We start from the raw sequence: 24,877 nt of genomic DNA on the forward strand, positions 1-24,877 counted from the left end.
GAAGAGAAGAGACATTATCTGGTATATGTTTAACAGAATCATACTTGATTCTGTGTCGGGAAGAGAATAAAGGAAGGCGAAGTTGTAAAATGGAGTCCTTAGGGAGCTATGGCAATAATCCTGGTGAGAGATGATGGTGATTCTGATCAGGAGGGCAGCCATGGAGATGGAGAAATGTGGTCCGCTTTTAGATATAGTTTAACAGAGCAAGCAGAATTTCTTGAGAGATTGCAAAGAAAGAGTGAAAAAGAGAAATCAAGATTGGCCAACCAAAATGGTGGAGGTGCGTTTACATAGAGAACATTGTAAGAAGCAGCTGTGGGGAGGAAGGACATCAAAAGTTTAGTTTTGTATATTTCAAGTTTAGCTAGACTCTTAGACATCTAATAAAATATCTTTTGGCCCTATTTTATGAGTTTGATACTCAGAAATGAAGGCTGGTATGAAGATGGATGGGTGAAACATGAGCCCATCTTAAGTATTAAAGCCATGAGACTGGGTGAGACTACCAAAGGTCCGGGGCATTCCAGTATTATTAATTTGGGGAAAACATAAGAAATCTGAAATTATGCTTTAACAGGAGTGAATGATAAAATATAAAGGAAAGCAAGTCTCCTAAAAGCCAGGTGAATAAATTACATGAAGAAAGAGAAACTGGTCAACTTATCAAAATCTGCTAATCATGAAGTAAGATAAGTAATGAAAAGTGATCATTGGGTTTAGCATCAGTGGTCATTTTAAACTTATTAAGAGAAGTCTGAGTGGAGTAGTGAGGCCAAAATCCTCACTGGAGTAGTTTAGTAGAAGGCTAAAATTAAAAAAAAAAAAAAAAGGAAATTTTAAGTATAAACAACTATTCCATAGAATTTTATAACAAATGAGAGCAAAGGACTGGCATGATATAAAACAAACAGGATTGATAAAATACTTTGTTGGCTAAGATCCAAAATGAAGAATAAAATTAAAATCATAACTTAGAATGTGAAGACATAGGTTTGCACATTCATATTTCTATTTATAACAAAAATATTTTTACAAACAATATTTACACATATTTTATGTGCTACTTTAAATCCTTTCTATTTTTCCTAATCTTGTTCATTAAAAACATTTGAAGCTTATTTAACCACTCACTAATGGATTGTGACCCTCAATTTGTAAACAAAATTAAATTAGGTCTTTAACTCAGATTATCTTTGTATTCAAATAAAATGGTTTCTATTTTTAACTTTGTGTTTTTCCAGGGTGTCTAACTTATCTATAATAAAGTATTGCATTTTATTAAAAGCCAGTTTTTGGTTTTAAAAATATGATCATTTAAATGTGATGAAGAAGATACATACTCTCTCACAGTAGTGGTATGATATTCAAGTGGTATAATCCTTCCTAAGTCAATTTAGTAATTTGAATCAAAAGAATTATATATATGGATATACATTTAGATGTAGGCAACAGAGAAGACTTTTTCAATGATATAAGTTGAAAATTGAAGATTAAGAAGAAATCATCCAAGAATACATGTAAGATAAATCATGTTTGCAAATGTCCTGAGGTTAGAAACATTGAGTGCATCATAGAAACCAGGAGGAAGGAGACTTGTGCAGATGAGGCTCAGTGAGCAAGAGTCCTAAGATAAGAGCTAAGGGTCGAATGGGGAGAGCCATGTAGGTCATTTGACAAGATATTGGGGTTCAATATACAAGTGAAGACATTGAAATTTAAGTAAGAAATTATATTCTTAGAATAACATTCTTGATGTGATATGAATAGTAGATTGTATTGTAAGAATAGTGGAGGTAGAAAGGATAATTTAAGAGACTTTATCCGCTATCTTTTGCTGTGGAACAAACCATCCTAAAACTTAGTGGCTTAAAATAGAAATTGTCTCATGTTTCATGAGTTGGCAATTTGGGCCAGAATTAATGATGGATTTTCTAGTCCTGGATCACTAAACTATTTGATCAAGAGTCAGAAGCTGGTTGGCTGGAGCAGGCTGAGCTGGGAGAAAATGGGCTAAGACACTGGCCTTCCCTTCATGTGATCTTTTACCTTCTACTAGGTGAATTAAGGTTGATCACCTGATGACTGGTTAGGGTATTGATTTTAAATGTGCAAGACCTCTTGAGGACTAGGCTCAGAACTGGCATAAGAACCCTTCACCTACATTGGCAAATGGAAGGGAAACAAGGGAGTGTGTCCTCAGATGGGAAAAGGTGTCAATTCACTTTGCAAGGAGCATAGATAGAGGGAAGAGTTTGTGTTAGCCATTTTTTTTTTTTTTTTTTTGGTAACAGAGATTGGTGTCCTTCCATTCTGTTAAAATATACATTGGAACCATTGAAACTAATGTATGTGTGGGTTAAAACGGTGGGGAAGTGATGTATATTTAGAATTTGTGATAAAGGAATATGTTAAGGAAAGTAAACAAATTTATTATAACATTGCCTTTATATAGTCAAATTTGTTGCTATGAAAATTATAACTACTGTATTCATATATCCTGTTGGATAGAGCAAATACTTCAATGGAGATGCACACTTTACTAAGACTCTTGGAATTCTTTACACTAAGGAGAATTAATGAGAAAAAAATCAGAGGAAGTTACAATTAATTAAGCCCTTGGGAAATGAAGTTGCTGTTTTCCCTGATTATCTTGGGGAAATACCCCAGTAGAGAAGTCTTCCCAAGGAAACTTTAGAAACAGGTATAATACTCTTTCCTGCTGAATTGAAGGGACTTAAACTGCATAAACCCAGGAAAAGGAGGGAAGTTCATTGTCTGCTGGAGGTAAAAGAAGAATACCTAGAGGTGCAAGATATAGATAAATCACGTGTCAAGGAGAAGGTCAATTGCCTACTAGATAAAGGAAGAAGGACACTTTGCTAGTGTTCCTTCTGTTATTTTAAGTGACAATATTTGGAGCATACTTGAGATTGCATGTGGCTGAATGGAATTGATATCAGGGGAGGAGACACAGGATTAGACATCTGATATAATATTGTGTTTTGAGTGGCATGATAGATGGAATTATTAATATGTTTTAATGACATGATATTGTTCCTCTATACTCAAACCCTCAGTGGTTTCTAAATCAAATTATGGTACAGGAAGACAACACTTTACATACTGGCTTCAAATTCCAGGCAAATATATACAAACCAGTAACATCTCTACTGCAATAGTTAGAGATTAGACTTATCAGTGAAGCCTATTACTACTGATAGGTACTGATTCAAACAAAATGTAATCTCTAACTATAAACCAATTTTTCTTTCCTACCTTCCTTCTTCCCTGAGGAATTGTGTCAATTTATTTCTCTCCTTCCAGTGTGGAACAGAAAAACTTCAAATTGGCATATTAATCTCTAGAGAGTAGAACACTGATTTTGCTAAAACATAGGCACCCCTGTTCCATTAACAGGTTAAATCCAGCTACCTTGGGGACATAAATAAAAAAGCCAGTAAGGTTATAACTTTGACAGCTTTAAAAAGATCCCAACTGTCTCAGTTCTCAGGAGTTTCTAGTAGTTGTTTCTATACTGATTTGCAAATGGACTTGGTATAAATCTTCTTGGCTTCTACTTTGGATCACTTTGTGTATGTCTGCAGAGGCCTCCTGTCTGGGCCCTTAATTTAGGAACCAGAGGGGTAAAGGGGATGAAGAAAAAAGAAATAGACACACATAGAAAAAGCTGGGACCAGGTGGTTCAGCCAACCCCTAATGGGGGAAGACTGACACCCGAGCTAGCTCAGCATATTTATTATATAGGTTTTTTCAGCAAAAAGTTATTTGTGAGAAAGTTTTAGCAGGCAGTCTGAAGAAGGCATTTTTGAGACATCGGGGTCATCTTGTCATGCCCAGAATTCCCTACCCTAGGAAGTTGGTATCTGAATCCATGCTTCTGACTGTTAGAGCCATGTGCCTTGGCATGTAGTCACCCATGTCAGGTGTTACCATAGCAACCTGGGCGTCTGGACTTGCCCCTTTGCACAGGTAGCTCACAGCGCAAATGTAGCTATGAGAGTGAGACAGGCCATGGTGTAGATCACTACATATGTCCACTAGGAACTCAGCAGAATTGAAAAAGGGTATTGAACTGATAGGGTTTGGAGCAGCCAATTAAAGCCACAGGGAGCCAAAGGAAAGTTGACCGTGAAGTCTAACTGCTATGACATGAGCAAGAGGCTAAAACCAGAGACAGTGTCCATTCTACTCTTCCCTTTTCCCCATGCATGGGCCAGGTCGAACTGCAGCTGGAAGTGTTGTCTAACTGCGCAGAGAGCTCTAAACCAAAAGCTGTAGCAGTTTTAGGGATCCTGATGGGATGGGAAATAGAAGGCTAGGAATATTAAAAGCGCTGCGCTGAGTTAAACTGAGGAAACCTGTCTTCAAACTTTCCCTTCTTGCTTCCATAAGAATTGCTCACAGATACAGAAGAGGAGGGCCTTGGTCAAAGGCTTCAGAGGAAAAGACTTAGGATGAGGCTCTGAGCCCAGGAATACAAATATGCAAAGAGCATGTACAGCAAGGGAGGCAGCACAGGTCCTTGACCACCATTCCCTTGGGAGCAATGTAGTGGCCACACAGCAAGTCTGGAGTGGGGAGGGGAGTCTTCCCCCCGAGCCTGCCAGGTAATCCTTTGCCATTGCTGTGGGTCAAGTCTGAAAAATCATACGTAGGTTTTTAGACAGGAGCTAGACTCTGCAATCCCAGCTTTTGATTTCTTACGATCTGAGTGAGAAACATAAGCGACCCTATCATGGACCTGAGTAGGTCGGATGTGAAAGTCTGGGACAGAAACTGGGTAATTAGCAGTGGTAAGAGTCGACCAAGGCCATAATTAAGATCATTCTAAACATGATGATTAGATTTGCCTGGAGGATTGAATGGAAGTCCCTAAGGTTACCAAGCTAGGAAAAGATGCTCTACGGCCTACTTGGGTCTACCTTAGGAAACCAGGAGGTTTTTTTTTTTTTTTTCTCTTCCCTTTCTATTTGAATCCCTTTTACTTGACTGAGGCATGAAGTCAGGCACAGAATCACTCTGGTCAGATAATCTGAAGGCCTCTGGCATTGAGGCAGTGTCATGAGATCCAAGGGTGGCACAAAACAAGCACCATCTCAGAGGTCCCACGTGGCATCTTGATAAACAGTTATCCACGTTAAGGCACCCAAATGGGACATATGTTAACCAGGTAGTCAGGTTAATAGGATCTCCCTTCCCATCATGGGGACCTCCTGTCTTGGGGTTTCCAGGCTACACCTAATAATTTAGTTTAGTTCTTCATTCCAGATTGACTATTTGAAGCAGTGAATTATAAAAAGTTTTGCTTGTCTGCGCTATTAATCTGTCCGTCTCACAAATGTGGATGATATCTGCACGTGTTTTTTGTGAACACATAGGAATTGAGGTCATCCTCGTTACTGCAAGGTCAGAGTTGTCAGTTCACAGCAGCTTGAAAACACAGCATGGGGAAGTATTGTTTTGTTTTTATAGAAAGGGAGGAAAACTTTAAGACCAAGTTCAAAAACTAAAGATCTTCGATATCCTCCATCTCCCCAGTGTTTCTCCAGGTTCTAGGTTTTAATTTGTTGTTACCAGTATGCCTCAAATACTAATCAAAATTTTGTATTAAAAAAAGTTACCCTTTGCCCTATGCTGTGGCACATGTCTGTAATCCCAGCCACTTGAGAGCCTAAGTCAAGAGGGTTGCAAGTTTGAGTCCAGCCTCAGTAATTTAGTGAGGCCCTAAGCAACTTAGTGAGACCCTGTCTCAAAAATAAAATTAAAAAAAAAAAAAAGAGCTATGGATGTGGCTCAGTGGTTAAGTGTCCTGGATTCAATGCCCAGGGCCAAAAAAGAAAAAAAAAAGTTAGCCATTATTTTTTACTTAGATTTTTTCCAAAGGATTCCATTTCAGAGGTACCAACTTGCTTTTATATGACTTAGCCAGAAAAACTCATCATGTTTAAGAGTTAGTTAACACAAACTTTCTACTTTTTCAAGAATTTCATAATGGATTTACAATCTCCCAGCCATCTCCATTTAAGGGCCATTTAAGTCTCTCATCTATGTGAATCTTTAAAATAGAGTTTTCAAAGGTCTGGAAAGCCCTGACTAGATCCCCCACAAAGACCAAGGTGTCAATAACTGTTAACGAAATCTATGGAATCGAATTAGGGGAAAAATAGTGTGGCAAAAAGTACATGAATCAGAAGGGCCCCTTCAGGGAATTGCTGCCCTGTGACTACTTGTCTGAGAAATGCAGCCTAGCCTGGGACGAATTCGTCCTCTCCCACCAGCTCCTTACGCCTGTTCTAGAATTTTCTATTAAAACACTCAATCACTCCTGCTACTGGATGATGTGGAATATGTAGAGTCCATGCAACATCTGATGATTGGGCAGAAACTGAATCTAAACATCAAATGCAATGTGCCTAGAAAAAGTGAACAGAAATCAAGGTGACCATGGAAGGCCGAAAGTGTGGCTGAGTCAGTGGAACATGTTGGGATGGCTCCACCAAATCCAGAGAAGGTGCCAACTGTTGTCAACATCCAGAGAAGCTCTCTGAATGGGACACTTTGATTACCTGCCAAGAATATTATGGCCTATTAGATTGAGAATCTGTCCATGGGCAGTATTAGCCTTAGCCAGGGTCTGAAGGCAGGACAGCTTTTCCTGCTGTGTTGGAAACTTCTGATGACATTGGCAGCCCACCTAGGTGGATCCAGTCGGGATGGTTCCTGACATGAAAGAAAGAGGTAACCATTTGCACTTCCGCTTGCTCTGGGGCTGAGGACAGTTTAATCTCTGCGATGAGCTGACAAGTGCAGTCTGCTTATTGTTCAAGTCCCCTCACCTTGTTAGCAGAAGCCTCTCTGGTGAGCATTCACAAGGGTGACAGAAGGTTTTGGAACTGTTTTCTGTCTGAATGTCTCATCCTCACAGGGGGACTTGTGTCGTCAGACCTAGATTTTCCATTGACCCCACAAGTAGCCAGGCTAACAGCTAAACTCTGTGGATCAGGGAAGTTTGCAGTTGTCCATATGTCCCACTAAAATGCCCCAAATTTCAGCAATTCTCAGGGATTGGCAAAGAAGTACACATATAAAAACACACTGATACTAATCATAAATTTAATAGTAGGAAACGTAACAGTGAAGATTAATGAAGTTCAACGGGACCCACCCATGTCAGGCATGGGCAAAGATCTGGGTGGTGGCAACAGAACAGAATGCACCGGTTTTTTCTTCATTTTGGTGACAGTGGTTGTGGGAATCATAGTCACCTGTGCCTGGTTAGCTAGAATGCTTAAGAAGTACAATGTTCTTTTTTCTATTGAACTTTAACTTTGGCTTAGAGTATGGGATCCCCTAGGGACAGAAGGAACAGAAGAACGTCTGCCTATCCCTTAACTAATTTCTCTTGGAAACTCAGAAGCCACTGGGTGGGACCCTCTAACACATCCTTAAATCCACAAAGCAGGAAGAAGGTTAGAGGGAACAGGACTCTTGTCAGTTGTGGGAGGCATAGGTCAGGTTTTGCTCACATTTCCTGAGAGAGAAAATCAAAGGGAGCAGAAGACCAACGGACAGCTGTCTTTTTTTTTTTTTGGCTTATTTGTCTTCAGGAATTTTTTTTTAAATTTTTATTATTTTTAAAAATTTGTTCATTTGGGCTGGACTTCTGGGGGCTTGCATACAGTCCAGCCAAATTTCCAAGCTGTTTGATCTTTAATCTGAACTCAGTTGGGGAGTCAGGGACTAAAGAGCAGGATCCAAATTCTCCCTCAGAACAAAATATTTATATATACAAATCACTACACTCCTCTAAGAATGCCCCCTGGTTTCTATTAGAACTTGTCTAGACCCATCAGCATGAATGGAGTGTCCCACTAGATCTGCTTGTTCTTCTCAAGGCCCACAGGCTGTGTCTGAGAGGGACCTTCAGTGTCTTGCAAACAATGAGGTAGCACCCCCTGGAATATGCCCCACACTCCTCTTGCACCACCGAGGTACCCTGTGAGATCCTTCTGCCCTTGGCTCTTGCAGAATGGCATTGTGCTTATTTGCTTACTCTGCTAACTGCCCTGATTTGCTGGGATCTCAGGTGAGAGGAAGAGATAGTATTGAGCTGTCAGGAGAGGTTGATCAGAGCAATGACAATGAAATTAACAGTGAAGGCATTCATAATTTACTGCAATAGTATGAGTAAGAAGCTAAAATTAGAGAACTGATTCTCCCCAGTTCTATTTCCCCCCATTAAATGAAATTTGAGGATCAGGTGGATCAGTGCAGATATGGGGTCCTTTCACCGTACAGAAAATGGTAGATGAAATGCATAATATAATGAAACTTTAAACAAAAATTAAGGTAAAAAATGAGACTACTGCTTGCATCCTTCTCCCCAAATTCTCTAATTGCACCCTTCAAAACTGAAACCTCCTCTCACTTCATCCCTGGCCACCATTATCTGTTTCTATCCTTTGCTTTTTCACTTTTTGGAATGTCAGACAAAGAGATTCAAGCAATATGTAAACTTGGATTTCCTGCATTTAACCTAATTATTTCACATTTGTTCCTGTTCCTGTTGTTTCATATTTTTTTTCATTTTAATTTATGTTATATTCATTTTTATTTTGGATCATATTCTACAATACGAATGTATCAATTTATCTATTTATCAACTGGCTGCCATTTAGATTGTTTCCAGTTTTATATATAAAGCCACTATAAGTATTTTATTTCAGGTTTTAGAGTTAACAGATTTTTATTTCACTTAGGTAAATATGTTAGAGTGGAATTGCATTATCGATATTAAGTGTACGGAGCTGGGTTGTGGCTCAGAGGTATAGTGCTCGCCTGGCATACAGGAGGTACTGGTTCTATCCTTAGCACCACATAAAGTTAGGATAAAGACATTGTGTCCACATTAAACTAAAAAAATATTTTTTAAAAAATAATAAGTATATGTTTAACTTTAAAAAGAAACTGTTACACTTGTTTCCCTAGTGTCTGTGACATTTTACATTCCTACCAACAAAATATGTGACATCTAGTTGCTCCACATTCTGCAAAGAACTTAGTATGGTTAGGTGTTTTGGTTTTCTTTGCTAATAAAAAAATCAGTAGTCATTCTAAAAAAATGTATAATGATAATGTGTTTCTTTATTGTCTTAATGTATATCACCCTAATAACCAAAGAGTCTCTTGAGCTTATTTTTATACACTAATTTAGTATCTATGTTTTCTTTGCTGCAATGTCTATTCAAATGCTTTGCTAGTTTCTAAAAAAAATGTAATAGCTTTCTTATTATACAGTTTTGAATTTTTATGTATTCTAGATATATCTTTTATCAAATCTGTGTTTTGCAAATATTTTCTCTATATGGATTTCTCATCATTTCTCTTAAAATTTAAGTTTAAAAGGCATAATTTTTAATTTGGATGAAGTTCGATTTTATAATATTTTTCCTTTTATTGGTCTTGCTTTAAGCATGTGTATGTCCAGTTGTTCCAGAACTACTTGTTAAAAGCCTTTCTTTTGTCTATTGAATTGCCTGGACATGAATGAGGGAATATACTCTCCAGTTGTTTCTATTGATCTATGTGAATATAATAAGTTTTTTAAAGTTTTAAGTATTCTACCTGCGTAAACTGACATAATTCTTAATGTAACTTTGTAAGTTAAGTGTTCTTATCACCATTTTCAGATGGGAAAACTGAAATAACAGAGAATTCACCCAACTGACTTCATATTACATAAATAGAAGTGTTAGAGCTTTGATTTGGACCATTCAGTCTCTATCCAAATTACCTGCCTTTATTATTTATTTATTTTTTGTGGTTCTGAGGATTGAACCCAGGACCTTGTGCATGTGAGTCAAGCACTCTGCCAAATGAGCTGAATCCCCAGCCCTCAAATTACTTCTCTTTAAATACTACCTTAATTTTATTTCTTCATGCACTTTTGTGTCATGAACAAATCACATATTTAAATGAATCAACCCATTCCCATGTACCATCCCTCCCCATTTTTCATTGAAATTTCTCTAGAAAAAAAAAAAAAAAAGAAATTTCTCTGGATAAGGTTAGTGATGATTTCCAAGTTGGTTTATGTGGAAGATCCTTGTATTTCCACCTCTGTATTTTCGAATGGTCCTCAGTATTTGAAACTGTCACCTGCTACTTTCTTCTTTCCTCTACCTTTCCAGTGCTTCTTTCCCAATTTGCTTTTTATGATTCTCTTACCTCGTTTTTGTTATACACTGGTGTTTTCCCAGCTCAATTCTCTGCTGCACCTCTTACCTTATCTGTGTACTCTCCATGTAGACTTTCATCTGTACTGGACTGTCTTGCTCCGCTTACACATGGGCATCTCCTAAGTCCATATCACCTGTGGGAACATCTCTCTGAACTTCAGGCTTGTCAGTTTATCTGCCTATTGAATAACTTCCTTTGTTGGTCTCATGCATACTCCAGAGTCAACCCCTCTAAACACAAGTCTTCACTTTCTCCAAATTTGCCCCTCCTTCACAACTCTTCTTTACTAATTTTATTTTATTACGGTAACGTACTTTTTTATGTTTGATGTTTTATTATTTATTGTCAGAAAACAATAAATTCAGGGTTTGGTGGTAAATTTCTGAGGAGGCTGAGATGGAGGCCAGGCCAGGCTGTGCAACTTAGTCTTTTGTTTTGTTTTAGTAGCAGAGAACAAAGCAGGAATACTCTATTACTGAGCTCCATTCCCAGCCCTTTTTATCTTTTTTATTTTGAGAGAGGGTCTTGCTAGGTTGCCCAGGCTGTCCTTGAACTTGTGATCTTCCTGCCTTGGTCTTCTGAGTTTTGGGGGTACAAGCATGTGCCATCTGTTCCTGGCTATGACATTTTTGATGTGTTATTTTATTGTATCCTTCATTGGAATACAAGCTTTGTGAAAGTGAGATTGTTTTCTTAACTGCGAATTCAACAAATGAACAGATGCTGTAGGCACAAAATAGGTTCTAAGTAAATAGCTATTAATCCATGAGTAAAGAGGAATACATGGGACAGAAAGCCTAATTCATTGACTTGCATTTGATTTTTTAAAAATTTTATCTAGGAAGGAGTTGAGCCTTTCTCCCCCAGCAGTTAAGATTGCTGACCATGGTGCCAAGTAACCAAACTACTGTGGTGACAGAGTTTCTCTTCTCTGGATTTCCCCAACCTGAAGATGGCATCTTCTTCTTCATTCCTTTGCTCCTCATCTACATATTCATCATAACTGGGAACCTCACTGTGTTTTTTTGCAGTCAGGATGGATTCCCGTCTCCACAACCCCATGTATGATTTCATCAGCATTTTCTCATTTCTGGAGATTTGGTACACAAGTGCCACGATTCCCAAAATACTCTCCAACCTTATCAGTAAGCAGAGGACCATCTCCATGATTGGCTGCCTCCTACAGATGTACTTCTTCCATTCGCTGGGCAATTCCGAGGGCATTTTGCTGACCACCATGGCTATTGACAGGTACGTTGCCATTTGTGACCCTCTCCGCTACCCAACCATCATGACCCCCCCGCTGTGTGCTCAGCTCTCTGCAGGGTCCTGCATCTTTGGCTTTCTCGTACTGCTCCCAGAGATTGCGTGGATTTCTACCCTGCCCTTCTGCGGCCCCAACCACATCCATCAGATCTTCTGTGACTTTGAACCTGTGCTACGTTTGGCCTGCACAGACACCTCCATGATCCTGATTGAGGATGTGATCCATGCGGTGGCCATCATCTTCTCGGTCTTGGTTATTGCCATTTCTTATATAAGAATCATCACTGTGATCCTGAGGATCCCCTCTGTTGAAGGCCGCCACAAGGCTTTCTCTACCTGCGCAGCCCATCTTGGGGTCTTCCTGATGTTCTATGGCAGCGTGTCCCTCATGTACCTACGATTCTCAGCCACTTTCCCACCAATTTTGGACACAGCCATTGCAATAATATTTGTCATTCTTTCTCCTTTTTTCAACCCTATCATCTACAGTTTGAGAAATAAGGACATGAAAGTAGCCATTAAGAAGCTTTTCTCAGCACCACATAAAAATAAAGGCATTGTGTTGTGTCCATCTACACCTAAAAATAAAAATAAAAATAAAAAAAGAAACTTTTCTGCCCTTAGTAGATGTTTATTGCATTTGAAAGTTAATTCTAGCTCATGGGAATTCATCACTGTAGATGCTACTCTAATGTACTACACCCATAAAATGAGCAAATACCACATTCAGTGTCATGCTAACATTTTTGGTCTCTTTATTCTTGTTCTCCTTCCCATTTATTTGTTTATGTGTGATTCATTAAAACAGCAGGTATTATCTGACTAATGTGACACAGATAGATAAAATGTACAAAACAAATGATGGTTAAGCCACTAAAATGGCTTTATGTACACTTATTTTATTAGTTTTATATAAACATTATTACTTATGGCTTAGATTACATAAACATCAATAATTAATCATGACCACAGATTATAAAACATAATAGTTAAAAGATAAGATCTATGAAAGAGGGGCTGAGGTTGTAGCTCAGTGGTACAGTACTTGCCTAGCAAGTGTGAGGCACTGGATTTGATCCTCAGCACCACATAAAAATAAATAAATAAAACAAATATATTGTGTCCATCTATAACTAAGAAAAAAATTAAAAAAAACAAAGATCTATGAAAGAGGTCATGATTCATATTTCAGTGGTACTACACAGTCACTTTGAGACCTTTAATAAATTATTAAATTCTCAGTATTTTAGTTCCATTTTCTACTGCCATAAAAGTAATATATTTTAAAATTGGGACTACATATGTTTAATGAATATTAAGTAAGTTTTTTTATGCTACACTTAGAATATTGCATAACAGTAAAAGTACAAAATGAATATTATCTATTACTTGCCACTAATTGTTAGTATTTCTTTTGATGTTGTAAAGATTTGTATAATAAACAATGATATATTAAAAATGAAACATAATCTTAGCTATAATGAGCTATGATTGTTATTTATAACGTTTTCATTGCTTATTTTTCTGAGGCCCAGTAGAAGTCAATCTTCATTTTGCTTTGATTATTATGGTTGAATTTGTGCAATTTAATTGAAGTAAACTGTTTAGTTGGAAACATTCTCAAACACATTCTGGAGAGAGAGATGATAGATAGAAATAGAGATAGAGATATGACTTTTCCATGTATTTTTGTATGACACTTGCTTTCATTTTTGTGTTCTCTGAAGTGCTTTCTGTGCATTTCCATCAGAAATCATTTCTTTCTTCTTACCAGTAAAGGTTTATCATGAAAAGAAAAGGGCTGGGTTTTCACCTCCGGGTGAAGGGAGAGGATTGATTGAAATAGATGTCAAAACTTCCCATGAATGGCCCTGCCTTTTAAAGAGTGGCAGGATCTGGGAAGTTCTGACTTTCTTGTGATAAAAATTTTAAGAAGCTTTTCTTTTGTAGAAGATTCTTGCAGATGTCTTCTGACATTTTCAAGCACCTCATGTTTGTGGTTTTTCTTGTTGTCTCAGCTTAATTGGGAGGCTGAGGCAGGAGGATCTGATCACAAGTGGTAGACCAGGCTCTGAAACTTTGAAGACTCTTTCTCAATAAAATAAAATTAAATTAAATTAAAAATTAAAAAAAGGTCTTGGTATGTAACTCAGTGGTGGAGTGCTTCTAGGTCTCTAATCCCTAGTACTACGCATAAATGAGTAAATGTTGATACAATATCAGTGAGAAATTCACCAAGAGATAGAGAATTTTTTTTAAAAGGAACCAAATGGAAATCATGGAAATAAAGAGCTTAATAGATAAAATAATAAATATAGTTGAAAGCCTCAACAACTGAGTAGAAAGAATCAAGCAAAAGGAGGAATATCTGAACTTGAAGAGAGGTCTTTTAAATGTCCCTGTCACACAAGAAAGGAGAGAAAGAAGGAAGATAGGCAGGCAGGCAAAAAAATGAAGATAGTATTCAAGACCTTCCGCATAAATTTGAAAAAAAATGCACATTTTTAAAGCACATGAAGGAGAATAAAATGTTAAGGGCATAAAAATTCTATTCTATCAAACGATATCTTAAAATGTTGCTCATCTTGAGAAAGATAATGGTTATCCATATACAGGAGGACTACAGGGCCCCAAATTGTCATTAATGAGAGGTCCTCACCAAGGAATACTATAGTCAAGTGACCAAAAGTATAAGACACAGAAGAAACTACTAAAAAGTATAAGAGAATAGTATCAAGTCACATTTAATGTTACGCCTACTAGACTATTAGCAGGTTTCTCAGCAGAAACCTTAGAAGCCAGGAGCAAATAGAATGAAATACTCCAAGTCCTGAAAGAAAATGACTAGCAACCAAGAGCACTGTACTCAGTAAGGTTATCTTTCAGAAACAAAGAAGAAATAAAGACCTTTCAAAACAACAAAAACAGGGCATGCCCCACCACCAGAGGAACATTATAAAGCCCACCTGCCAAAACTTTTGTGATGTAACAAAAGCAGAACTCAAAGGGAGGTTTATAACAATAAGCACTATATATTATATGTGATTGTTTTATAATATTTCAAATAAATAATAATGTAAAGATGCATTTTGGGAAGAGGGTACGAGGTATTGAACTCAGGGGCTCTCAACCACTGAGCTAAGTCCCCAGCCCTATTTTGTATTTTATTTAGAGACAGGGTCTCACTGAGTTACTTAGTGTCTCCTCATTGCTGAGTCTGGCTTTGAACTCACAATCCTCCTGCCTCACCCTCCTGAGCCTCTGGGATTACAGGTGTGCATCACTGCGCTCAGCAAAAATGGATCTTAATAAATTAGAAAATCAAGGAAAACTCCAAATCTGAATTTAGTAGAAAGAAAGAAATAACTAGAATCAAAGCATAAATAAATGAAATAGAGACTAAAACCAATAAACCAGAACCAAAACAAACCCACAAATCAATGAACCAAAGAGCTGACCTTTTGAAAAGATAAATACGACAGACATACCTTTGGCTAAATTAACCAAGAAAAACAAAGAAAATACTTAAAGAAAAGTAGAGATGAAAAAGGAGACTTTAAAACCTGTACCATAGAAATGTATTAAGGCTTATTATGAACAAGTTTATGCTAACAAATTGGAAAATCTAGAAAAGAAGGATAAATTTCTGAACACATGTAAACTACCAAAGTTAAACTGCCAGGACAGAAAAAACCTGAATAGGTCAACAAGTGATGAGATTGGATTGTGACAGTGGTACACTTCATGCTTTGACTATATCCCTCATTGCTCTAAAACTGATGTATTTTTTTTTCTTTTTCCAGAACTTCCCTTCCCAGACTTTCTCCTCCCTGACCTTCTCCCTCCCTGACCTTCTCCCTCCCTGACCTTCTCCTCCCTGATCTTCTTCCTCCCTGACCTTCTCCCCCCTGACCTTCTTCCTCCCTGACCTTCTCCTCCCTGACCTTCTTCCTCCCTGACCTTCTCCCTCCCTGACTTTCTCCTCCCTGACCTTCTCCTCCCTGACCCTCTCTGCCTTGATCTTCTCCTCCCTAGTCACTCCTCCCTAATCTCAGGGAACAGGATTCCTCTGAATCACCACTTGAACCCCCACTGTTCTCATGATGGGGAGAATCACAGACTCTGGAACAAGAGTCCCAGTGTTTCTCTTTTGCTAACAAAGTAATAACTTCCTTTTCATTTTTCTCAAAACCTTGTCTTTGTTATTGGATTGGTTGGGCAAGGATCAAGCTTTCAGTTACAGAATTAGTAATGAACAGTCTCCCAACAAAGAAAAGCCCCAGATTAGATAGCTTCTCTGTTAAAAGAAGCCATTCTCAGGTGGCTCTGGGGAGAATTTGGTGACTGGGTTGATCTTCTCTATGTCCCCCAGGGAAGACAGTATTTTTCTTCCTTTATTTTTCATCTATGCCTTGATTGTGATTGAAACCTGGTGAACTTCTTTGCTGTTCATCTGGATGGACATTTCACAGTTCCATGTCTGTATATCCTATTTTTTTCTCTCTCTCTTTCACTGGCCACCTCTTGCAGATTCATACTTCTTTCTTGCACTTGGAAACACTGAACACAGCTGAGAACTGTCATGGCTCTTGACAGGTAAGTTGCCAACTGCAACCTGCTCTGACCATCAAGACCCCCCACTGTGTGCTCAGCACTCAGCAGGCCCCTGTACCTTTGACCTCATAGTCCTTCTAAATTTTACTTTACCCTAATGAAACTCCTTCCCAAAATATTGATCTCAAAAAAGAGTAGGAGTTAAAAGATTATACATTAGTCCAACTCTCTTCCCTGGTGAGGTTATAAATAGACTCTGAGGGTTTATATAGATCACATATGTGGGAGACCAACCTCACACATGACTGAGTCACACTTCCTGGCTGGGTGCTGAGGCGCTCAGTCACAGAAATGTGGCAGAGCTTTCCCCACCCTTCTTGGGTTCGAAGGTTGGTGTCTCCTGCATGAGTGTGTCTTGCTACAGCCCCATGGGTGGAGCTATGTTCACCTATTCCTTTGTAATATAACCCCTTGCCCTGTTTAGGATAGAATCTTCCATGGAAGTGGCTTGTGTGTGTCCCCTTCTCTTACTGTGCCCTTGGGTGTGGCCTATCCAGGTGTCAGTCAACCTGCTGACAGTGGACACCATGAAGATAGACTCAGCCCCCTGAAACCTGACCCCTTGCCTCATTTGAATAGCTTCTCCTCAATAAAAGGGGTCAGCGCGTGCTCTCGCTGTCTCTCTTTCTGCGGACCCTTAAGGTCAGAGGAGCTGTCACAGCGACCCCAAACAAAAAGGTATTTGTGTCTCTTGTGTGGTTATTTCGTGCAGCCCAATTAGCCCAGTTTAACTGGAGTGACCCCTGAGCCTTTTAGTCGTGAGAACCGAAACCCGGCACACAAGAATAATATTTTCTGTCCCCCTAATTTTTCTTTATTGATTTTTTTTGGGGGGGTACTGAGGATTGAACCTACGGGCATTTAACCACTGAGGCACATACCCAACTCTGTTTATATTTTATTTAGAAACATGATCTTGCTAAGTTGCTTAGAGCCTCATTAAATTGCTGAGGCTAGCATTGAACTCTCTCAATCCTCCTACCTCAGCCTCCTGAGCCACTGGAATTACAGGCATGTGCCACCTTACTTTATTTTATTCTTAATACTACAGAGAAGCATGCACTCCAGGTGCTGAGATCATAGGTTATATTTCGTATTGGGTTAATTACTGTACAAACAATTGAGTAGGTGACATCTTCACCTTTGAAAATTTACTATTCTATGTAGAATTAATCCAAAAGATGGTTAAGGCATAATAGATGAATATATTTACATCTATAATCAAATTAGTAACATTTAATCCATTAATCTAAAATTATTTTCTCTTTCCTTTCCATTGCAGTGCTGATCTAAATGATATTACATTAGTTTTAATATGATAAATATGCAATTTTCTCCTTCTTTTTTGTTTTGAGACAGGGTCTCACTAAGTTTCACAGGATGGCCTTGAACTTGAATCCTCCTCCCTTAGCCTTCCCAGTAATTAGCATAATAGTCCTGTGCCACCATGCCTGGCAATTTTATAATCCATGTTTTTTCTCCTTACTTGGCTAGTGGGATGTCAATGGACATTTGGGAGAGTGAGTGTGTCCTTTTGTATTTGGGTTTGTCCCCTGATAGCTGCTTCCCTTTCAGCCTTGAACCCATGTGAAGTCAGTGCCCCAGAGAGTCATTCAACTGTTCACAGAATGAAAGACACAAGGAGCTGGTGTGAAATCCACCTGCTGAAAGGACGGTGCCTGGGGACCAGAACCCAGAGTTCAGAGCCTGCAGCTTAGCTTAACTCCTTCCAGTGCAGCTGACCTACAGGAGCACAAAGCTCAATGATTGTCATTTCTATGCCCATGTCCATGTGTAACACACTTGATGAATTATGACATTCTGCTATCTATGGGCTCCACTGACCTTATAGCATCCTAAGACTATAGATGTTTTAGTTAGTGCTTACTATTTGATTCTTCAGATAAGGGTAAAATAAAAAAGCTCTGAAAACAATGTGTATGTAACACACATGCACACCATATTGAAAAGACTGTAGAATTTTCTACTTTTCTTATCCCTGGTGGTTGCCATATGCACATAAACAAATGTTCAGTTCAGCATAGCACAAATTTCAGATGTATTTTATAAAATATTTTCTAACTGGAAATTGGTGTGTTAGGTAAATTGCTGAGTTTGTGTTTTTCTAAATCATAATATCATTTTTATTACATATATATTTAGACTTCTGTGGGGGGATAGGTAGTGTTGAAAAATTGACTTGAAAATACTCTTTTAAAGATACAGGAAAATAGAGAAAATTTGAAAGTAAATTGGCAAGTAATATTGGTAAACAATTTAAAAGAAGATAAACTGTTGGGAGCCACAGCCAGGTCAGGATGGCGCCTGGCATTTTGCCAGAGGGAGTGGTTGAGAGGTGATGCCCGTGAGCCATTAAGATGATGATAATTAAGTTAAGCTGTGTATAATTATTAAGATAATGACTGATTGCTGTAACTGGATGATGCTAAATTGAAACAAACTGTGTATTTAGTTGTGTATGTAGACCTCTGCTGTCCGGCAATAGGGCAGCTTCTGCTACCTCAGGTGCCCGCTGAGTTCTCACGGAGTTCCCGTTGGGTTCCCATTGGATTCCCGTTGGTTCTTGCGGAGTTTCCGTGGATTTCTGGAGAGTTCCTGTTGTGTTCTGGCAATAAAGTAGTTGCTGTTTGAACCTACAAGTGGCTCGTGACCTCCTGGTTATTTTGTGCCCAGCCAGACTGCTGCAATAAACTGAAAAAACTGATAACTACATAGAGAGATGCTCAAGCTCTTTATTAAGACTAATTGCAAGACAGAGTATGAAATCAAATTAACATACTTGAGAGTTGATTGAGACATATACTGTATTATGGTTTGCATATGAGCTGTCCCCCCAAAGCTCATGTGTGAGACAATGGAAGAAGGTTCAGAGGAGAAAAGAGTTTTAATCCAGTCAGTGATTTAATCTCCTGGTAGGGATTAATGGAAGTGGTAACTGAAGTGGTAGGGTTTGGCTGGAGGAGGTGGTAATTGGGACTTGGCTTTTGGTAAGTATTTGTATCTGGCCAGTGGAATCTTTCCCTGCTTCTTGATCAACATTCAGTGAGCTGCTTCCCTTTCCCACACTCTTCCTCCATGTTCAGCCACGTCTCCAGCCCCGAGAAATGAAGCTGGTCTTGTATGGATTTAGACCTCAGAAACCCTGAGCCCTCAAATAAATTCTTCCACCTCCATAATTGTGCTGGGTGGGTCTTTAAGTCACAGCAGGGAAAAAAGCTGACTAAAACGGAAATTGGTACTGACCGTGGGGTTGTTGCTGTGACTAACCTGACCATGTGGATCAGAAGCTTTTTGAGCTTTTTGGAATCGGTGCGAGGAATTTTGAGATGCTTAATACTGCAAGCTAGAAATGCTTTAGGTTGTTGCAAGGAAAGCTTCATGGCTAATTCTGGCGGGAGCTCAGGAGACCAGAAGGCCAATGGGACTGGGCACAATGAAGACAGGGCTCAAGTAGGTTCAAAGAATGACTCTATTGGAATTTGGAGTGAAGACCATTAGTGTTGTGTTCTGGAGAGAAGCTATTTTCATTTTGCCCATGTCCAGAGACTTTCTTTGAGGCTAATTGTTTTTTTTTTTTTTTTTTTTTGGTAAGGCTGATTTTAAAAGCAAAAGACTTCTTAATCTGGTGGGAGATATGTCTAGGCAGCAGAGCATTCAGGCTCTGTACACTGCTGGTAGCATCAGGAGCAGAAAGCACAGCAGAACATTTGAAAAACCATGGACTTGAAAGGCCTGAGTAAAACTAGGGCTAAGGAATTTACAGTTATTAAAGACCTTACTGCCACTAAAGAAATGCCTTTGCCCAGAGACAATAGAAGGATGGCTTGAGGGCATCTCAGGAGCCACCAAGACCACACCCATCTCAAGCTCAAGGGAGTAAAGTTGAAAATTCTCTTTTGAAGAGACCAGTGGGGCCCCCTTCTTGTACACAGGGGCCTAGGAAGGTTTTCAACCTGCTCAGCCACCCAGACACTCAGAGGTTGCTACAGCACAGGTCCTGGAGGGAGGACTACTGCTCTAGATGGCAGCTGAACTTGGCATCATCCACATGGTGCTGGTTGGGCAGGAGTACAGGTTGCTGGGCTTAGGGTTTCATGGGGGCTTCCACCAAGATTTCAAAGGAAGGCCTGAGAGGCCAGGCCAAGTGTAGCAGGGTCAGCGTCCCTGCAGGCACCCCCTGAGAAGACAAAATGTGGACATCATCCTGGGAAGGCTTCAGGAATTGAGCAGAGACAAACCATCAGAAAGATGACGTGGGTTCAACCCACCAGGCCACAGGGGTGGAGCTACCCATGCCCTTTGGAGAGAACATTAAGATCTCACTTGCCCAAGATTCTAGTCTTGAAGCTATAGGACTTGTTTGCACACCTGGGTTTTGAATTTTGATTTAATCCTATCCCATGTTTCTTAATTTTGTGAATGGAAATGCTTATTCTGTACCATTGTATATTGGATGTTTGTAAATTGCTTTTAGGTTTATAGGAGCTCACAATACAAGAATACCTTAAGCCTCAGAGAAGACTTTGGACTTGAACTTTGAGCAACCTCAGAGCTGTTTGACTATGGGGACTCTTGGAAATAGAAAAAGTTGTATTTTGCATTGTGAGATGGTTGTGAGCTTTTGGGGCCAGGGGCAGAATGTTATGGTTTGGAGGTGAGGTGTCCCTTAAAGCTCACGTAGGAGAAAATGCACGAAGGTTCAGAGGAGAAATGATTGGGTTGTAAGTGTCTGAACCCAATCAGTAATTTAATCTCCTGACTGGGATTAACTGAGTGGTAACTGAAGTGGTAGGGTGTGGCTGGAGGAAGTGGTAATTGGGGTATGGCTTTGGGTATGTATTTGTGTGTGGCAAGTGGATTCTCTCTCCCTGCATCTTGATCACCTGCGAGCTGCTTCCCTCTGCCATACTCTTCCTCCATATTCAGCCACATCTCCAGCCCTGAGAAATAGAACTGGCCTTCTATGGACTTAGACCCCTGAAACCATGAACACTCAAATAAACTTTTCCTCCTCTATAATTGTGCTGGACAGGTCTTTAAGTCACAGCAGTGAAAAAGCTGGGTAAAACACTCTGGTAGGGTCATTCTCAAGGAAAATCTGGTACAAACTAAAGTGAACTCAGGAGTATCCTCTTTCCTAGTAATCCTGTTCCAAGCAATGTTTAAAAGACATTTTTGTTTATTTGTAAGTTGACATGAATGAAGATACTATCTGAGGTTGACGCAGTTTGGAGCAATCAAGGGCCTATAGTAGGGAAAATATGTAGTCAAATGCTGAGTGAACCTTTCAGAGCATCATAAAAGTGTTTGATCCTGTGACACTAATGAATGCAAAGAAATAAATAATTCCAGGTGGACGCAGGGATATCCTGTTTTTTCTGGGATAACCGATGATTGCCTTTATTCATAGAATTTTCAGCCTTGAATGTGGAAACAATATGTGGTATTTGAAGTTCCATTTTTGAGCCATTAGGAAGAGACCAAGAGAATCATTTGTCAATTAGTAGTCAAGTGAGCTAAGAGCATTCTCACCTCACATAAATGTAAAACGAGTTTTAAAGCAATTAATAACCATTGTCTGTTCCAATACATTGTGAACATTAAGTTGAAGTTGTCAACATGAACGAGTGAGTTTTAGAAAAAATATGTTTCTATCAGTTACCATATGCAATGATACTCAAGAAAAAAATGTGATGTATTTTTTCTAAAATTGACATTTGGGCTTCTATCTGCCATTTTCAAGAAAAGAGCTAGAACTTTTTGAAGAAGAGTGCATTCCATATTAGAGGGCAAGAGAAATTCAAGGGGACAATGGAATATCTTGTAGCCTTTTAACAAGATTACTTTCAAAATTCCTAAGTAACATGTAAATGTATAAATGGGAACATTTTTAAAAATTATCAATCTTATAAAATCCATGGTTATATGATTGCCTTTATTCATAGAATTTTCAGGAAATGTTATAAGGAAACAAAAAAAAAGAGCAATTCAATTGCCTTTTCTCTTTAAATATTTAATATGTTTTTTAAACTTTTTCAGAAAAATATAGTTGTTGGAAGTCAGCTATGGAAGTAAAATAGATGAAAATTAATATTATTAGCCTTAGACTTCTATATGAAATCAGTAGGCAGAATGTGCAATTGCAATTGTGTTTCCTAAATTAAACCAATTCAAGTAGGACCAAGTAATAACCAAGCACCCTTCTTCCATTGCTGCATCTATGTGGAACTCCCTCACTTCAGTGTCAAGAATGCCAAAATCTGTATCTTGTGTTTTCAGAATTGTAATGCATCAAAAAGTCAGTCCAACCAGAAGTACCTGGTAAGGGAAGGAAAAACAGACAAGAGGAGAAGTAATTTCATTCCAGTGCCTAGAGTTCCCAAGCTATCTCATTTGGGATTGGTTTGGAGTTCCATGGGATTGGGGTTCTCCCAATTACCAGCCTGAGCTGTTTTCCTAACTGGAGCCATTATGGGGATGTTTTTCTACTTATCTTGAGTCATTTGTGTAGAAATCCCAAGAGAGTCTATATATTTACTCCAGCATTCTATGTATGTTCAGAAAAAGATATACAGAGGGAGACAGGGGGAGAGAGAGAGAGAAAGATTATATAGGGAGAGTCAGATATATGCATTACTGCTGGATGAAGGAAATTTAGTATAGATGGAGGACTCAGGGAAAAATAATCCATAACAGAAAATCAAAGGAAGTTAGTCTTAGTAGAGTGCTCTGTATATCCCACATCAGGGTAGGAAAGATAGAGACTTCCCCTATATTTATTTCAACAGCAGCAAGGTCAGTGAATCAATTAATTTGGGGGAATGGGAGATATCCAGAGAAAGAACAACTTACCTACTTACAAGGGAGAGCTTCACTGAGCCTGTAGATATGGTAGGTAGCCTTTGAGAAGGTTTTGAGAAGTGGGGAAAGAGTGTTACAAGGGAAGTTAGTACATAGTGAGGCTTTGATTATTAAATTTCTCCAGCAGTGGGTGAGATGCAAGTAGGGCCAAGCTGTTAGGATTGCTCTGAAGTCTCAGGTGAGCATTGTGATTGATTTCTGAAACATTTCAGGAATAAGTGGTCCAAGAATCAGATGAGATTTCCATATGGCTGTTGGCAGTTAGTGTCTCTGGTATTCGCACTCCAGAGTTAACTTCACAGAGTTATCTTTACCAACTTTGGATTAGAGAAGGTTTCAGTGGGCACAGTTTAATACTTTTAGGTTATGATTTTCTTTATACTTTCTTTGGCTTAGTTGTATTTTATTATTATTATTATTAATTCTGGAGATTGAACACAGGGGAACTTTGCCCCCGAGCTGCATCCCTAGTTCTTTCTTTAGTATATATATATTTTTTTAATTGGAGACTGAGTCTCACTAAATTGCTTAGGGTCCTAAAACTTGCAATCTTCATACCTCAGCCTTCCAATTTGCTGGGGTTGCATTTTTGCAACTGGTACACATGACTTAATAATATATCCTTCGTAAATTAGAGAGTTAGGCCTGGATCTGCTCAGAAGTTGCCTTCTTGAAATAGTGCCTGGTTCAGTTTTTAAAACCTTGTTCTGAAGGCCATAGTTAGGAGAGGTACTGAAGACTGGTGGGGTCATCAAGACTTACAGGATATATCAGGTATGTATATGAAAAATAAATTAAAAGAAGTAATTTATTTATTTTTTAATTGATTTTATTTTTGAAATTCATGACAGCAGAATGCAATGCAATTAAAAAAGAAATAATTTAAAAAGAACAAATGAATATATAATTTGGAGGAATAGGTGTAGATATAGACATTGTGTGTCAATGTAGCATACAATTATATCCACACCCATACACATACACTTATACCCACACCTCCACACACCCATATATTAATCACAAGGAATAGAACAGGAATGAGGGCTAGAAATTCAGCATATGAACTTGAGACAGGGACACAATTCTGTGCATAACAGACACAGGTAAAAAGTTGGATCAAGGTGAGGTTTCTAAGTAGAAGAGTTGTGAAGAAATTGTGGGGCTCAGGGACAGGCCCAAATCAAGAAATTTTGGAGTCACATTAACTAAGAAGGCCAACAGAGTGTACAAACAAAGAGAGGGACAGTCATTTAGAGGAAGGAAGGAGAGGAAGATGGGAAAAATTCACCAGTAATATCTTTCTCTTTATCATTATAATTATAATAATGAATTAAATAATTTGCCAACAATCAGAAGAGCTTGAGGTACAAATTTTAGAACACTTGTGGGGAGATATCAGTAAGATTTAAATATGGAAAAGATCATCATCTTAACTGTTTGCTATTCCTTCAATTATTAGTTCTATGTTTCCATAAATACAATGATTTTAAAATATGGTCTGACCAGAAGGATCAAGCTATTGGGTTCTAATTCAGTTTCATTGAATTAGAAACTCTTGGGCTGAGAACCAGCAATCTGAGTTTTAACAAGCCTCCAAGTGGTTCTGATGCATACTAATGCTTGAGAATCACTGGTTGAAAGCACATTGGATGTGCTTTCTGACTACATTTTTTCTTACTGCAATTGCAGAGTGGTAAGCAAGCATGGAATACAGGCCATCTCGTTTTTCAGTTGTATTTCTCTACATCCCTGATACAGGGGTCTACCCAGAGGCATTGTCTCTCAGAATAGTAGACACTGTCTGGAAGCTTTGCATGCACTAGGAGTTGAAACCCTCACTTTTTCCCTGGAG

General features: G+C 38.7%; 1 protein-coding gene across 1 annotated transcript; it reads left to right on the forward strand.

Moving 5' to 3' along the window:
- Window positions 1-11,148: 11,148 nt before the first annotated feature.
- On the forward strand, window positions 11,149-12,355 carry LOC114084397 (olfactory receptor 6K3-like). Its single transcript, XM_027925498.2, is given in 2 exon segments — window positions 11,149-11,283; window positions 11,285-12,355. Coding segments are annotated over 2 exon segments (1,206 nt in total).
- Window positions 12,356-24,877: the final 12,522 nt, after the last annotated feature.

Source organism: Marmota flaviventris, chromosome 10, assembly GCF_047511675.1.
Source record: "Marmota flaviventris isolate mMarFla1 chromosome 10, mMarFla1.hap1, whole genome shotgun sequence".
Lineage (NCBI taxonomy): Eukaryota > Metazoa > Chordata > Mammalia > Rodentia > Sciuridae > Marmota > Marmota flaviventris.